The sequence below is a fragment of the Desmodus rotundus genome, chromosome 7 (assembly GCF_022682495.2).
Source record: "Desmodus rotundus isolate HL8 chromosome 7, HLdesRot8A.1, whole genome shotgun sequence".
NCBI lineage: Eukaryota > Metazoa > Chordata > Mammalia > Chiroptera > Phyllostomidae > Desmodus > Desmodus rotundus.
The window spans coordinates 83,562,372-83,580,962 of record NC_071393.1 but is presented as its reverse complement, the minus strand read 5'-3'; the positions used below and the strand labels follow the sequence as shown (position 1 = coordinate 83,580,962).

The 18,591-nt window shown below is 40.2% G+C and overlaps 1 protein-coding gene across 1 annotated transcript in view; it reads right to left on the bottom strand.

Annotated features, from left to right (window-relative positions):
- TMOD3 (tropomodulin 3) overlaps window positions 1-18,591 on the bottom strand; it is a 64,975-nt gene that overhangs the window by 5,252 nt on the left and 41,132 nt on the right. Inside the window, exons 4-9 of the mRNA XM_024567721.4 lie at window positions 14,671-14,793; window positions 13,234-13,323; window positions 9,054-9,184; window positions 7,388-7,495; window positions 4,125-4,268; window positions 3,025-3,169 (exon numbers count right to left, since the gene is read on the bottom strand). Coding sequence (XP_024423489.1) covers window positions 3,025-3,169; window positions 4,125-4,268; window positions 7,388-7,495; window positions 9,054-9,184; window positions 13,234-13,323; window positions 14,671-14,793 — 741 coding nt within the window. The remainder of the gene's footprint in view (window positions 1-3,024; window positions 3,170-4,124; window positions 4,269-7,387; window positions 7,496-9,053; window positions 9,185-13,233; window positions 13,324-14,670; window positions 14,794-18,591) is intronic.

The window sequence follows — 18,591 nt, the reverse complement described above, 5'->3', positions numbered from 1 at the left end:
TTCTTTGGTCCCTCGCTCCAGGGACTACACATTAGACTGCGTGTAAGAAAACACGGTCTTCAGGCTCACCACCTTGATCTACAGGCAGAGATCGAAGTGTCCGGCTGAAAAGAATCAAGCTGAGTGCTGGGAGCACAGTGCAGCAGAAGAGGGGCAAAGAGCCACTTCTGGCTCCTCTTTGTCCTGTGGTGCCACTCGTCACCTTCTGGCAATTCCTCCTTTCAGCCTCCAGATAAGAGGCTTAGAAATTCGGCCCCACTATCAATTCTTTGGCAATTTCTTTCCAAAACCCACTCCACAAATGAAAGTTCTCAGTATTGCGTGATCAGTCAATTGGGAGTAAGTCCCTATCACTAGAATGTAATACAAACTTTTTTGGAACTATCCTTTTTTCCCTTCAGATAAGACAAAGTTTATTTAGAAAGTCACAGAGGTAGAAGAAGTGAGCGGGAGAAGAAAAGGGCTCAGGAAACAAGGTGCAGAGGCAAAAGGTAATGCGGGGGTAGGGGATGTGGTGGGGGGAGGCTTGGGCGTGCTCCTGGGAGGGAGAGCACTGGAACTACCGCTGAAATCTTGCATTCAGTTGTCTATGATGGCTCACAAATCCCAAAGAAATCTAAGTTCTTTGCCATGCTATCTTAATGCCTTCCCCCAGCAGCCCTCTTAATCTGCTGACGCGGCTTTTTTTATGTTCGCTTCAAGCAACAAGTACTCATTGGAGTTTACTCTGGAGGCAGCATCCTGCTATGACAGCTCACAAATTTTCAGGCTGTGCTCAGCATGCACCGTGTTTTGCACACATAACGTGCACTTTTTGCCCACATTTTTGAGGGAAAAAATATGGATGTGCATTATACACGGCAAAATACGGTCAGTGGCCTGCCTGCTCACAAATCTGAGCTTTTATTCATGCAAATCCGCACTCCAGGAATGTCCTTATTCTCACTTCCCATCTGAGAATCTACTTTAGATAAGAATGAATCAGATTGGGAGGGGTCTAGAGCGCCTCAGCACAAAGCTGTTTGCTTTCTCTCAGTTCTGCTTCGTGTCAGACCACAACTTCTTCAGTGGCCTCTATCACACGGGCCCAGGACAGCAACTCAACTGCCCAGTATCAACCTAAAGCAGCCTAGGAAATAGTTCCTGTTTCCTCATCTTCCATCTGTCAAAAATGAACCCCCCCACTTCTCTTCTTACAGAAATCTGAGCAAAGTGCTGCCCTAAGGGCTCCTCTGAAGAGCAGGGCTGCTGAGGCCCTGCAAAAGCTGGCGTCCCCGTGGTCAGACGCAGCTCTCCAGGCAGCTCTCCTGCGATAACTGCTGGGATCGCCTGCCTGCTGGGGGCGGCACAGAGACGGCTGGGGCTACAAGTTTGTGGGGCCCCGGATGGATGGAGAGCCAAGATAGTTTCAGAGGACACTTTTGGCTTATCGCTAGGTGCCAATTGTAACTTTGAGCAGGGTTCAAATTCTATCACTTTCCTTACTCACCTAATAAATCTTTATTAAGTACCTATATTGTCAGGCATGGTTTTAAGACAGTTGTGGATTCAACCAACAGACATACCCTTGCCCTCCAAAAGCTTGGACTCTTTGAAAATAGATAACTACAATAAATTATAACTAAATTATTAGGTAAAAACTTTTTAGAGCCATAATCTATATGTTCTTGAAGTCTTCCAAGTATTTATAAAGTTCAGTCAGACTTGAGAAACATTACTCTAAAAAGCAAAATTAAATACCTGAAGGACAATATAGAAACCAACTAGTGAACCAATACTAAAACAATTAGCGTGACTTTGTGAACTACATTTACAATAAAAAATACACCAAAACCTGCCAATCTTCTCTTTTAAAGAGCAAGAGGTGAAACTATTTCATGGGGAACTATACTTATCAAAGAATAGAAAGGGTTTGAACTAGTACTTTTCACACTGGTCTGGATTAAAGGAATGAAGGTGTATTTTTTCTACTCTAAACCCTTAAAGAATATAAATTCAAATATGGCTGAAACTTAAAAGAACAGGCTTACTTTGAAATGTTACTCCCTTTAGAAGGTTTACATTCTTGTCTAAATGCAACTTTTAAAATATTTCAATGACCACCAAACTTAACCAAACTTAAAAGAAGAGTCAATTTTTGGAAATGTAGAAACAGAATATAAGCACCCTATTTTTTAATCCAGCTTTGGCTGCAAAATTTATTTCACGCAGAAGCCACAGCCTCATTAGGTCAATGGGAACGAGGAAAGAGAGGAAGACCACTGACCTAGATGCATGCAGTGGGAAGAGTTAGGGAGACTGGGTAAGTCCAGCAAACGTTAACAGACCACTGAGTATGACTTCAGTTAAGCCCAGACCAGCGTGGCTCAGTTGGTTGGGTGTCATCCCTACAAAGCAAAAGGTCGCCACTTTGATTCCCCGTCAGAGCACAAGCCTGGATTGTACCTTTGGCCCGTGGACAGGGCGTGGATGAGAGGCAAACTATTGATGTTTCTCTTTCTCATCAATGTTTCCCTCTCATATCAATGTTTCTCTCACTCATTTTCTCCCCTCTTCCCACTCTCTAAAAATAATCTTTTAAAAAACCCACAAAAAACTTGGATTAAAACTATAATTATTCTCTATTATATAAAATTGCATTTGTTTGATAAAAAGGGCAAAAACTTTCCTGTAATGTTGAATACTTGTTTTATTTTAATAGTTCCAAGGAGTGACCTAATATTTTAGCTGAGAAAATATTTGTTATAGGAAGTACAGATGTTTGTTGTAGAAAATCATTCACTTAAAGCTGTGAAATATGATTGTCACAGAAGTACATTTTACCCACCGACCAACCCAATATCACCTAAAACCTCACTTAAACGGAACTGATTCAATCAGTATAAAAAGGACCACACAAATTTTAGAAATAAAGGCCAAGTAATCTCTCTGTTAAGATATGTTTTAAAAGTAAAAAAAGCTTCTCCAGTACATTAGCTTAATGGCATAACTCAGAAATCGGATTTGATATTGCATATGTCTTACCTAAGTCATTGTTTTTCGTTATAGCATTAGCTGCCCTGGTTCGGGGTCCCTGCTGAGTAAACTGATATCCGAATTTAAGGATATTTGTATTTTCCTCGAGCATCTTGGCTATTTCCAACTCTACAGCCGTCCCCAGCTGCTGCCTCTGGAATAGTTAGAAATAAAGAATAGTGTTAATAAATTAGATCAAAATACTTTTCAAAATAAGTCAAGTCTAAGACACTGAGGTACATGCTAATTCCATTGGTCTATTCTTTCAACTAATTGTACACAAGAGAAACAAAATTTTAAAGTTCATTATAGATCATACAGGTATCAAAAAATTGTGAATTACCACAAGGAGATACCCTTCATATCCACAGGACTACTATAATAAAAAAGACACAAAGTAATAAGGGTCGGCAAGAATGTGGAAAAACTGGGACGCTCAGGCATGCTGGTAGGAATACAAAATGGTGCGGCTGCTGTGGAAAACACCTGGTCCTTCCTCAAAAAGTTAAACAGAGTTACGACACAACCTCGCAATGCCACTCCTAGGTACATGCCCGCAAGGAGTGAGAACACATGTTCATATAATAAGAACCTGAGTATGAATGTTCACAGCAGCTTTATTCCTAACACTCCAACCTCAGGCACCACCCACATGTAACAGAGTATTGGTAAGCCATAAAAATGAGGAAGCACTCCTACGTGCTGCAAGGGTGACCCTCCAGAGCATCTGGCTGAGGGAAAGGAGGCCGACTCGAAGACCACTGTCCAAAATAGGCAAACGCACAGGGACAGAAAGTAGATTAGCACTTGCCAGGGGCTAGTGGGAGGCAGGGATAGGGAGTGACTGCTGATGGGTATGGAGTTTCTTTTTGAAATGAAGAACATGTTCTGGAATTAGGCAGTGGTGACGGTTGCACAACTCCATGAATATACCAAAAACGTGAAATTAATATTCTGGATGCCTCCAATGTCCTCTCATCCCCTTTCATGCCACCACCTTGCCGAACGGCTCCCTGGAAGCCCCCCTCCCACATACCCGAGCCCCTGAGCCCTATACAGCAGTGAGGGCTGAGCTCCCCCCGTTACCGTTACCGCCGCAGAACACTGACCTGATTGTCAATCTTGAGCTCTGTCAGGGCCTCATTATCTCTTAGAGCATCAATGAGTGCTAGAATCCCAGCTCCCGTAATGAAGTTGGACTCCACGTTTAAGCTCTTCAAATTTTTGTTCACTCTCAGCATATCTGCAAAAGCCTAGAAATTAAAGAAAATATTTGGCGATTATAATTTGACAGCACCTATTACACACTGTACATGCCATTAACAAATATACTAATTAACACAACTGCCTTAATGTTTCTCATTAGATTGCTTTAGCTTGACGCCTGCCTCGCAGGTCTCGCATGTATCCCTTTGTACGTGTGCTGTCACGATCTTTAGATTTTTTTGTCACATGTAATTAATCCTCTGTTGGTAACATTTTCCTCTGCTGTCTACATCCTTATGTTCACTCACACCCTTTGTTATGTTTCTTTTTCCTGTCTCTCATCCTCTCTGTCAGTTTCTGTGTAGGACTAACTTCAACGTCTCTTTGGGACGTCTTTTCTTATCTGGATGCTGGTGCAGCTGGGTTACTGTGAAGCCAAAATAAGGGTAAATCATGGAACAATTTCCAAGGCAGAGACCAAAAGGACTGCCTACGGCACACGGCCGAAAAAGATCACAGGTCACTAGAACTGCAAGAGCACGAAGACTACGGAGAAGAAGGGGCCAACTACATGTTCGTTCCTCGAGGAACGCTATGTCTTCCACCGCTTCCACTCCTTTCTCGCAGGATACGGTGGTGCTAGGCATTTGACTCGGTGCTTCATAACCACCACAGTAATTAATCCACCAACAGAAATCTGTGAGAGGAGGAGGAAGAAGAGAGGGAGGCAGGGAGAAAGGGAGAAGTTAGAATATAAGTGAGTTTATATAAAACAGTCCCTTAGAGGGGTCAAGCACAAGGTCAAACTCCAGAAACATGAGTAAGTTCAGTTTAGAGTCAACTTAAAGAAAGGCAATGGGAGGGGGCAGGGATACTAGAAAGAACTTGGGACAGATTATCTACACACCTGTGCTTTCCATCAGTGACAACTCAGCATATGACCTGGAGCAAATCCCTTATTCATCCTTCTGTACATCCATTTATTCAAGTATCACTTATGGCTTATTATTTGATAAGTACTATTCTGTAGATTCAGAAATAAAACATGCCTGATGGGCCTTGCATTCTAGCAGGGGGCCTAGATAATGGTAAACAAAATGTAATGCCAGATGGTAAAGAGGGCCATAGAGGAAGAAAAAAAAGGCAAAGGCGGGCAGATAGGGAGTGCGGGGGGTAGGCTGGAGTTACTACTTTACACAGGGTGGAGGAAAGGCCTCACCTAAAAGGTGACCATTCAGCAAAGACTCAAAGTGATGAAGTGAAACTGGAATATCAGTAGGGAGGGAGTTCTATGCAGGAGGAACAAGAGTAAAGGCCCTGAGCTGGGAGTCTGCACGGCCGCTCTGAGGAAGAGAGGGAGGCTGTATGGCTATAGCAGAACGAAAGAAGAACAAGTAAGGGAGATGAGGTCTGCTCATGCAAGGCCTTATAAGGCCATTAAAAGACTTTGATTTTTACTTGAAGTGAGATAGGGAGCTTCTGGAAGGTTCTGAATATAGGAACGAGATACTTAAATTTAAGCTTTAAAAGAGTCACTTTTGATGCTGTGCAGAGTTGGCTTTGGGGTGGGTAAGACGGAAGCAGGCAGCTCAATCAGGGGCTCCTGCAATAATCCAGATGAGAAGAGGTGGTGGCTTACACCAGGATGGTAGCTGTGACAATGGTGAGACGTGCTGCATTCAAGAAATATTTCGAAGACAGGGTTGGACATATATTTAAGGTTATGAGAGAAAAAAATCAAGGGTGACTCCATTTCTTTTTGTCTTGAGCAGATGAAAGAATGGAGTTGCCATCTGGTGAGAAAGGAAAGAGGGTGAGAGAAGCAGGATGGGATGGAAACTAGAAGTTTGGTCTGTTTGGTCTAGAAGTTAGACATCGAAATGAAGCTGTTGAGTAGGTAGTTGGACGAGAGTATGGAGTTCAGAAGAGAGGTTTGAACTGGAGATGATAACAATGGTAGTCATCAGCACATACAGATAATACATAGCAATGAAACAGTATGAAATCTCCCAGAAAATGAATGCAGACCAAGAAAAGAAGAGGGCTTGCAACCAAGCCCTGAGCTGTCCCGATGTTTAGAGGCTGGGGAGAAGAGGGGGAACCAGCATAAGGACAAGAGAGGGGATATCCAGATGAGGCAGGAGGAGAATCAAAGTGAGTGATATGCCCTGGCTGGTGTGGCTCAGTGGACTGAGTGCAGGCTGTGAACCAAAGGGTCGCCAGTTCAATTCCCAGTCAGGGCACATGCCTGGGCTGTGGGCCAGGTCCCCGTTGGGGATGCATGAGAGGCAACTGCACACTGATGTTTCTCTCCTCTCTTTCTTCCTCCTTTCCTCTCTCTCTAAAAATAAGTAAATAAAATCTTTTTTAAAAAGTGAGTGATGTCCTTAGAGCCAAGTGAAGAAGAAGGTCACACACACTGTGATCAAGAGGGATTTACCTCAGGAATGCAAAGCGGACTTAACATACAGCAACCAATCAATCTAATATATCATATTAATAGAATGAAGGACAGAAACAGTATGATCATCTCAACAGAAACAGAAAAAGCAATGGACAAAACCCAACTTTATTACAGATCCATAAATGGAATCTTCTGTAGATGTTGAGAAATTGGTGCGGAACTTTATGTGCTGACATGAGAATATCTCTAAGACATACTGTTGAGTGAAAAATTAAACTGCAGAATAGCATATACTGCATGTCTCCATTTATGTTATTATAAATTATAGAAAGGAAATACAGGAAAAAACATAAAAGAGCAGTAAATCATGTACTGCTTAACAGAGAGCTAAGTATCAATTGAAAAAAGGGAGTAAATCTCGCTCATAAAACCCCAGCTTGGCCATCTCTGTAACACCCGGGTGTGTAGTTGTAATTTCAGCATCGTCAGCAGTTAACTTCCCGAGGACAGACTGACGGTCGCCAGAGCACAGGGGCGTTAAGGGTTTGGGTGAAAAAGGTGAAGGGATTAAGAAGTACAAATAGGTAGTTACAAGACAGTCAGGGGACACAGTCAACAACATTGTAACACTTATGTACGGTGCCAGCTGGGCACCTGTGTAAGTTAAAGAAACGTCTGACCACTAGGCGGTGCACCTGAAACCAGTACTGAATGTCGCCTGTAACTGAAACATTAAAAAGAAAAAAAAAGTAGCTTACTTACAATAGCAACGGGGTCATTGCTTCGCGTGGCTGCAAGACTGAAATATTTCACATGTGTGTTGGTTTCCAAAGCCTTTGCAAAATCTTTTAGGGTTGGAATTGGAATATTCTAGAAAGACAATAATGGGAAACATTACATTTCAGTTTTCAGGGCATTCGGTCCATTAATCAAGTAAATATTTGTTACTTACCTTTTCTCATTAAAATCTTCTCAGGAATTATATAAACACACAAAAGTTGGTCTACAAATGAAAACGAGTAACTCTGCTCCCTCCATATCTACCCGACTCCACTACCACAGTACATCTGCATGAACTGTCGGCCTCGAGCTGAGTATATTATCCCCATTTCTCTAGTATTCATGTTAATGAAGCTCTCACTAGTCTACATTTGATTATTAATATTGTAAGAAACACCTGAGTATTCAAAGTGGATCCATTTTCTACCTTTCCAAAAGGAAGATGTGGGAGCGCAACTCTAATGATTTTGATTCCTGAGGCGGAAGACATACTGTTCTTAGTCCCTCAGTTTCAGCTACAAGGTATTAAGAGAGATTGACCCTATACTACTCGAAACGTGGAAGACAGAGTTCTAGAAGGCACTAATTTTTCCCTGTACTCCCAAGACTTCAATTCCCTGTAGCCTGGTTATTTTCAGATCATTCCTGTTGATTTACAGAGATGAAGAAAGAATTTTTAAAGAATTAATAAAATTAATGACCAACTATGGGGACATTAACTTTTCCAGAGGCTTTCTTTCCTCCACCCACAGGAGGGTGCACCCACTAAAGGAGTGTGGAGGACTTATTCCCTAGGCTCTTAAAATTTCCAAATGTTCCCTCTCCCCCCAATTCAGATAAATCCGGATTTAATACTCCAGATAAATGAAAACATGTTTGGGCAAGGCTGCGTGTGAATGTGTACAGTGGCTTTATTCATGATCACCCCAAACTGGAAGAAACCTGTATGTCCATCAACTGATGAATGGATAAACAAGTCACACCGTATCCGGACAACAGAACACTATTCAGCAACAAAAGGGACAAACTACTGATATACAGGCGACAACATGAATCAATCTCACGTGCATCATGCTGACTGAAAGATGCCAGACGCGAGAGGCTCTGTACTGCATGATTCCCTTTATAGGACGTTCTGGAGAAGGCAGAATGACGGAGAGAAAAACAGATCAGTGATAGAGGCTGGAGCTGGAGGCAGACAATGAGGACAAAGGGCTGTGACATGTTCCACATCTGACTGTGCTAGTGATTGTGCAAAGGTATGCGTTTGCCAAAACTCACGGAACTGGGTACCAAAAAGGGAGAATTTCACTATATATAAATTACACCTCGGGGAACCTGATTAAAAAAAGAAAACCCAGAACACTAAATGCTTTTAAAAGTAGGCAGTACTGTGAAGGCCACAGAGAGTAACACTGACCAGCTGGTGGAGTTTATTTCCATATGAGAGTCTTTTCAAAGGCAAGTCAGGGAAACACTACTTTACTTCAATTTTTGAAACATGGAGGAATCTGTGTTACCACAGTGTTAGGAGCAAAAACCTTACCTTTAAGTAGTAACAGAAAGACTTACACTATATCAAGACTGCCCCGCTCTCATCCTAGATCCACCTGACTCAGCAATTCAAAACTTTGCTTAGCACACCTACCTTTATATTATTCAAATTGACTTCAACAAGATGAACATCATTTTCTTTAATTCTCTTTAAACTCTCTTCAACGTTGGTTGGATTTGGTGGCTCATCAAATACTGGAAGAATCTTTTCACCTTTGACCACATCTGTAGTAACCAATGAGAAGAGCAGGAGTCTCAGTGGCTGACACTATCTGCAGTGGATGCATACATCAACTTGCTAACACACCACACATACACATATCCAGTCGGACTAGTTTAAAGTTCCTTCCCACAATTTCTACATCCTTTGTGTGTTGGCACATAGAGTGTGCAAATAAAACTTCAGGGAATATACAGCAAAAATAATTCAACATTTTATTTGAAATATATCAGCCTTCAAAACTGAACATTTTCACTACCTCTTGGTCTATTACAAGATATCTGTACCACTAAAACATATCTGATAACACAGGCCAATGCTCCCATTTATTTTTATTTAACATTTCGTACCCGTTTCTGAGATCTGACTAACAATTACTGTAAAGGCAGTAAGAATCACAGACCTGAAGAAACACAGCCTTGATGAGAAGAGTAAGGTAACAGAGGTACAGAATACCTCTCCTTCTCACGGGCAGGACTACACCATGGGAAAGAGGTGGACTCTATTAGGAAGAAGTGTAGAATAAAGGATGGGGAGACGGAGAGGTAATAATACACAGAAGAGCTACCGAGGCAGAAATTCCAAAAGTTCCTTCTTCCTTCACTCCTACCCGCAATCCTTCACCACATATACTAGGCCCCCACACACGGCCAGGACACGACTATGCAAAGTTGGAAGGGGACGTGGAAGTCCTGAACCCTCTAATGAGGTGTGTGTGCTCTGATGTGTGTGTGGGGGGCTATGAGCACCTGGAAAGGCAAACTTTTATGGACAAGTTTTCTGGGGAGAACACCTCTAGCGTGAGATTCTCCAAGTCAAATGACCACAAAATATTAGGAACAACTGACATGGAAAGACTGACAGGGTCACTGCCGGGCTTAGTTATTCCCATCTGCCCTCCTCTAGCTTCCAGCTTTTAGGAGCAGAACTCATCTTAAGACAAGGTACACTGCTTACTCACCCAGTAAATTCCCTCTAACAGCACCATGTTCTTTTTGAACACACACATACACGCAGCAGCCTGATCGACTTAGACAAAGGTGTTTTCCTGAGAACAGTAGAAAGATCTGAATACATTTAGCCTGAAAGTATATGTTAAAGGAAAGTACACTCGTTGTCTTCAGATTTATCTTGTGGAAGAGAGAAATGTCAGGTTGTTCTGAAAGGCTGGGCTAGAAGAGGTGTAGAATGCCAGGAGGCAGGACTTGATTCAATACAAAGAACTTCCTAACAGCTCTGCTAGAAGGATGGAGTGGGCTCCCTCTCCCTTAAGCTCCACAGGGCAGTCTTCTTCAGCATGGCAGATCAAGGGGGTGGAGAAGAGGTTCCTCACTGAATGGAAAGTTGAACAAATTCTTCCTCAATTCTAAATTTTCTAAAAGCCAAATGATTTCTTTCCCCACTCCATAGAATGCATGTATTTAAAGAGATCTGCTCCCTAATGAAATAATGGATCCAATCAACGGATTGCCGAAACCATTGTGAAAGGAACTTTAAATGGATGGATCAGGCTGCCGAAATGTGAACCCACTGACCACCCTTAACTCATCCCCCAACGCGGTATGACCAGACCTGATATGCTACCTACTGTGATTTAATCACCACCTAGGAAGCATTCTCACCAAAAAAACAAAAACCAGCCAGCTGCACCTGAATCTGATCAACCCTCTAGAAAATAAATAACAGTTTACAGAAACATAGGAAATAAAGCAACATATAAAATGATACCACCCGGTTGCAATCAGCCAAATCTAGAATGTGGAACATTCTACAGAATAACCCAATTTCTTCCTTTTTTTAAAAAAAGATTTTATTTTATTTTGAGAGAGAGGGAAAGGGAAGGAGAAAGCGAGGGAGGGGAACATCAAATGGTTGCCTGTCATGTGCCCCCTACTGGGGACCCAGCCTGAAACTCAGGAGTGCGCCCTGACCGGAAATTGAACCAGCGACCTTTCGCCTTGCAAGTTAACACTCAATCCACTGAGCCAAACTAGTCAGAGCCTAATAACCCAGTTTCTTAAAAATGGTGTGAAGAGCCCTGGCAGGTGTGGCTACGTGGATTGAGTGCCGGCCTGTGAACCAAGGGGTCGTGGTTCAATTCCCGGTCAGGGCACATGCCTGGGTTGTGAGCCAGGTCCTCAGTAGAGGGCATGTGAGAGACAACCACACATTGATGTTTCTCTTCCTCTCTTTCTTTCTCCCTTCCCTTCTCTCTCAAAATAAGTAAATAAAATCTTAAAAAAAAAATGGTGTGAAGAAAGAGGGAAAGAGGCTGAGGAGGGGAACTATTAAGAAATTAAGAAAAACTGAAACCAAATGACAACCAAATGCAATCTGTGACCCTTAGTTGGATCCAGATTTGAACAAACCAATTGTGAAATGAAGTTTTTGAGAGAACAGGGGAAATCTGAACACAGACTGGATATCAGATGATAAGAAAGAATTACCAATTTTTAAGCCTGCTAATGGCATGTTAAAAGGAAAGTCTTTATTTGTAAGAGACACATATGGAAATACTTATGGGTAAAGTAATACAAATGAACAGGATTTGCATTAAAATATTCCAGGAAAAAAAGAAAAGTAGAAAGCGTGAGGAGAGAGGCAGGCAATAAATGATAAAAGGCTGGCATAATGTTAGAAAGAGCTGAAACTGGGTGATGAATATATTATTCTCTCTTCTATTATGCACGCTTGAAAATTTCTACAACAAAAAGTTAAAAAATATGGGGAATGGCCAAACCATAGAATAGTCATAAAATGGAGTGTTATACCGATGTTTGGTGAGGTAGCTCTGCATGTACCAACCAGGGAACATGACATGTTGCTAAGTGATATGCTACACAGCAGCGATTTTCAGCTTATTTTATCTCCCGGCACACACAAACTAACTGCTAAAATTCTGCAGTGCACTAAAAAATATATATTTTTGCTGATCTTACAAAAAAATACAGGCATAATTTTGATTCATTCACACCGGACAGCTATAGTTGTATTAGCTCTCGTCACTTTTTAACTTGACAGTCTAAGAGGTCAGCGCCCCTGACTAATGAGTCAGGTATTGTATATTTTAAAAATTCTTGTGGCATACCAGTTGACAATTGCTACTGTATAGCATGGGTTAAAATCCTCACCACTGATTTTGCGTGACATTCAAGTTAGTTATTTCAATCATTCTAAAATCTCAGCTCCCTCATGTGCAAATAAAGAATAGTAAGAATAATACCTATTTTGTAGATTGTTGTGGATTAAACAAGAACAATTTCCTATTCAAGAGCTGTGCACACAACATGGCCCATAGTCAGCATTCAGAACATCAGCCCACAGTATTATTTTTTAAAAATTAAGTTATAAGAAATATCTATAGTATGATCCCATTTGTGTAAACAAACAAACAAAAAAGACTACACACACAGATATATGTAAGTTTATACAAACACTGTACAAAGTCTAAAAGGACATACACCCAATTGTTAACAGAATTAGGGGTGCAGGGAATAGAAGGCATGATGGCTATGAATAGACACTTTTACTTCTTACCTTATACATTTAAGTATTTTTTAAATGTGCTACACAAAGTATGTATTACTTTGGTAATTTTAAAACATCCTACACATAAACTTTTTAAAAAGCTTTGCTTTGGGCTATTTAATATTTTGCCTCAGACCAGAAGTTTTAGGGGTTGAATAGTTCTGTGGTTTCTCCTTAATCTGATTTTATAATGTAGTCTGTCAGCATTGTTATAGATTTCCTGAAAATCAGTAACATTGAAAAAACAATGTAACCAAAAGTCAACTTTGACTAGCACTCATACTGTTTAGCATCAGTATTATTAGTGAAGTTAGAGTGGTTCGTATTACAATTGCTGGCTCATTAAGTAAAAATATCTAATATTCTATTTTTAATGGTTTTCTATATCAATACCATCTAACTGGACTGTTAGGTTGCTAATACATACACATAATATTTGGTAATGTATACACTGAAGTTAATACATGGAGAAAACAAAATATGTTTAACAAAGGATTAGAATTTACAAAGCACTGTAAATACTTACTTGAAAAATGTTCTTGGTCAACACCATTACTACTTCCCACTATATTACAGAACTGTGCATTTGTTATCAAATTGTGCATCCCAAGAATAGCTAGAGAGATAGAAAAAGAGAGTTATTTTTATTTTCATCAGCTTTAAACATGACAAATTATTTTTATAACCCAAAATTTCTATTAATGATTTTAACATTCTCTGGAAAATTCAATTAAATACAGAGTTTTGCATCCAGAAAGGGGGACACAACATGATTAAAAATCACCTACAATCCCGTTTTCATCAATGCCCTTATTGTTTTTCTCACATTTCTGAATTGAGACACATAGCTGGAGCATGCCTAACCCTAAACGCAAACCTACACGTAGCTCCATCTGGTGGCTAAGAAAAAAGTTTAAAATGATCTATTTTTGCTGTTTGTCCTCACAAGGTTTCTAGCAACATAATCTGAAAGAATGAAGATTTTCAACTTAACCTGCAGTATTTTTACATTTGTTAACTCTCGTCATAATTTACAATCATATTTTAGCTAAGAGTAGAATACTCAAAGTAGAGTTGAATTCTCCTATTTAAGATTAAAGGAGCATGTCCCTCAAATGACACTTTGGAGAAATAAATTTGGTTTTTGTTTTTGATGCCCTTTTGCAAAAACGAGGCAGAAGCTATAGTGTGCCCCTGGCCCATTCAACTCTGATGAATTTACAAATCCATCAACCCTCACTGTCCCGCAGATATAACACCTGCTCTGGCTGTGGCAAAACAGCTTGATTGTCCTTTTCCTGGGTCCTTCCCAAAGAATCCTCACGGATCCTTTCAAATGTGTTATTCTTAGGGTTACTTGGGACTAAGATCTCCCATGTGCCGTGTTTTTCTATCTCGGAAAATGGGTGTGTGTGGGAACAGATGGGGGAAGATTCTGGTCCTTATAAGGAACTGGCAATGATAAAAACAACAGGGAGGCTTGGAGAGTTCCATGCACACTTCAGAGAGGTTGGGAAAGTGATGAGTACAGCTCAGGGCTGACAGTCTCATCTGCTTTCCAGTTACCCTGGTAACTGGAAAAGCAGGTTCTTTCTGATAAAATGGGACAGCAGTCGACCCTGGTGACTCTTTTCCGGGGCTCACACGGGACAGCTTCTAGTTGAGCACCAGCTAATGAAAGATTTTTATGAAGACTTTCAAAATGGGCAACATGGGGAAAAGATGTAAAACAATACAATAAATTCCATTAACAAAAATGTCACCACTGAGAAAATTTAAAGAAATGAATTCTTTATTTCAGATTTAGAGTATAAGAAATAAAGCCAAGTATGTGGTCACTGATTCAACAGCATTTTGCTGGGCTAAGGAAGCGTCTGTATCATGTGTATAGATGTATATAGGTGTGTCTGGTATTCCCCTCCCCTCCACATTCATTCACAAATCAATCTGTTTTAGGAGATACCTGCGAGGTCACACAATTCTGTATCAGAAGCAGTTGTCAAAGCTTCTTCTAATTCTGGATCAAGAGATACTTTTTCTTCTGTAAGAGTCTGTATAGGCTTCTGTTTAGGGATAAATATTTTCCCTGTAAAATAAAGTGGTTTCTTAATTTATTACTGCTATAAGCTCATTAGCATTTTACTCTTCTACCAAAAAGTATTAAAAGTATGTGCAACTGAATCTAAAATAAAAAGTGAAGATTAACATCTACAATACGTTAGTTTCGTCTTCAACATGGATTTATGTTTCCAGGGTAATACCATAGAAGTTGGAGGGAAAAAACCTAAGAAATTTTCCCAGTTGTGAAAATATAAATAGGCTCTTTTTGGAGTAATTATGATTGAGTTACTTTACTGAATCAAAAGATAATGAATAAAGGAGTAAACATAAAAATCTATAAAACTTTAAAAAGATTAAAAGAAATTTCACGTTATTTCTTAAGCAACAAATTGTTCCAGTCCCTTGGGGGATGGCACAAGCAAGCATTCCAGAAATTCAGGTTCTAATTGCAATGAAATTCCTGCATGCCCTGAGTGGCAGTCTGACACTTTCATCACTGTTCCTGAGGCCTGATGGACACTGACAAGGTTACCGATTAAGAAACTAGTTATTCTAGAAAACAAGAGAATTTGTTATGTGAAAGTCGGTATTTTATTACTACATGTTCAAGGCGAGGTTAAAAATATTAAGGGAATAGTAAAGAATAATGATATAGGTGCAGCACAAGCTGAACAAACAAGAGGCACTCACACACGGGAGGGACTCCGTTACCTAGGTTGCCTCTAGTTTCTCCCCCAAGACAGGTGACAATTCTAACTAAACAACATGGAAAGGCCTATGTATGAATTAACAGAAGCGCCAGTTATTTTGTTCTCTATCAGGAACCTACCAGGGAAACGGGGGAGGATATGTGGCCTGATGAATCGACGCAGTGCTCCATCAAACGGAATGTTTGTGGGCTCATAATTAGTGCGGTGAGCTGTGTACTTCTTGTTCAAGGTAACTATCAGTTAGTGCAAATAAGGAATCCTTCCACGATACAAACAATACAAACTGCTCCCAGGAACCTGACCAAGGCTGGTCAGGTATTTTTTGTTAAAGCCATCTAAAGGATCTTAATTTCTGATATTGTATTTTTTATTTTTAGCATTTCTAATTAGTTCTTTGAAGAAAAATAGTCTCTGCAAAATTCCTCAGCTCTTCATACCTCTTATGAAGGGGGCTTGTCACTTTCTGGAATCATTTGGATTTGTGTTCTCAAGTTCTGATAGGTTTTTTGTGTGTTTTTTTTTTTAAACAAACATGATTACACAGAGTAAACTGCTTGTTTTGGTTGTTAAAGTGAGAATAACAAGTCTTTTGCAACTTTCTACATCTGAATCAAGTCTTTCTGATCAAGGATTTTCTTATTTAAAAAATGGCATTTGGTCGATCCACAATGTATTCCTAACAATAAGGACGTTCGAAAACTTTAGTTTTACTGTTGAGACTATTACAGATGTCCCCATTCCTCCACCCTTTGCCCACCTCCAACCAGCTCCCACCCCCTTCTCTCTGGCCATCACCACACAGTTGTCCTATGTTTATGGGTTACGCATATATGTTTTTTGACTAATCCCTTCACCTTCTTTCCTCTAGGATGTTTTCAACTACACTTAACAGAATACCCAATTAAAAGCATTTAAGCTGATGATCCTCAAGCTTTAATGTGCATCTCATTCACTTAGGGATCTTATTAAGGGAGGTCTGACATGAGTGCTGAGATTCTGTAGTGCTAATCAACCTCCCAGGTGATGCTGATACTGCTAATCCACAGACTACTATTAAAGAAGCAAGGGTTCAAACCATGAGTATTTTTATCTCACTTAAAAGTCCCCAGGTATGTGGCTGTTCAGCAGCTCAATGCTGACATTAAAGATCAGGCTCTGTTCATTTTTCTTTTTGGCTATAAGGCCTTTGTTCTTAGCCCATCAGTCTCAAGGTAAGCTTTGTTACACTAAGTAAGGACCTCTTGCATTCAGGTCCTCATGCAACAAGGTCAGGAAGGAAGGGAAGGAAGAAAAGGGAAGGAAGGAAGGAAGGGAACAAAGGAATGAAGGAAGGAAGGGAAGGCACTTTCTCAATTGTCAACTCTATAAAGAAAACTGTCAGGTAGGTTTCTCCCCTAGTGTTACAAACCAGGTCTGGGTCACACAACCAAGCCCCAGCTGTAATCTGCCGCTTTCAGTGTATTTCAGAGATGAGTTCTGCTAGTAGGGAAGAAGGGACCTATGAATGAATACATTTGTCTTAATATTGAACCCGATGAAGCACAGTTCTGTGCTCCCTTAATTCCCCGAACATTTCGCTACAGCTACACTTCCACATTCTGTATTTTGTGTGTCTTCTGTTTGGGGGAGCTTTTCAATGTTCTTAAGAGATGTGCAACTATCACCTGAGCACACAGCAGGCAATCCAACTTGTTGAGTAAATAATTTAGTGATCACCTCCAGTTCCACTACTACTTTTATAAAGTATAATTTAAAGTTCAAAGTTACACAGCAGAGTGAACACTAGAACACAGATTCCCAAACTCTTAACCCAATGCTTCTTCCAATAAATTGGTGGCTTTCAAACTTAACTTTATTTATTTATTTTTTTTTTTATTAACTTTTTTTTTTTTCCCAGGGAAGGGAGGGAGAAAGAGAGGGAAGGAAGCCTCCACTAGTTGCCTCTCACATGCCCTTAACCAGGGACCTGGCCTGCAACCTTGTCTGGGAATCGAACTAGTGACCTTTTGGTTTGCAGAACCATGTCCAATCCACTGAGCCACACGAGTCAGGGCTCAAACTTAAACTTTTTAACAGTGGACTTTTCCCCTCAAACAAATGCCTATCTATATGGTGGTATGCAGAAATGATCTTCTCAGTGCAAAATTTTAGAGTTCTGGGCATTATTAAATAATCTTTATTACTGGTTCACGAAGGCAAATTCAAATCATTACCCCCTGGTAATTCCATAGTACTTTTCACAGTGGCTGATACTATCAGTGCAAATAACTCCGACGGCATACCTTAAACTGCCATTTCAGGATGGTTATGTTTTCCTGAGCACAACCTGTTGCGCATCTTTGGACGGCTACGACAGTGGTTCCAGTGGTGCCTGTACATTAGATTCATCCAGGGAACTTAAAACACTCTGATGGCCAAGTCCTAGCCTCAGCAATCCTGATTTAATGGGTCTGGTGTGCTGGAAGGGACGTCTGGATTTTCACAAGTGCTCTAGGGACTCCAGTGCACAGCAGCAAAGGTCGAGTACCACTGGATTATGTCATTTGCTTACTGAACAAAACCACACAGGCTATCAGATAACTGTCTATGTCTTATTCTAGGGACCAATGGAATCCAAAGCATTATAACAATGTCAAATGTTTATTTTTGGAATCCTCATCCACATTCCATGGAGTTATTATTCATATCTAATTTTTCCTCATACATAAAGTTTTGCTAATACTTACAAAATATATCTCCTCAGAAAAAACCAACAAAACAAAATGAAATTTCTAAGCGCTTATAAAAACTGTTCTGTGATATAGAATTTCGCTCTCTTTTTTAATACAGCTCCAAAAGGGCTCTCCTGGCCTTCCTCTTCATATTTTCTCTGCACAGAGAGTGTGCTGTGGAAGTAGTTAGCCTATACACAATGTTGTATTTGTAACAATACAAAAAAGTAATTACTTCATATTTCTTCATGGTTAGTTCAACACTAATACAGTATAAGAATTATCTTTTAATGTGTACATGTAAAATCTAATTATAAAAACTAAAAATAAAGAAAAGTTACTTTTGTAAGAAAGGATAAAATAGGTAGAACTTAAGTTTAGTACTAAGAATACAAAATCTAA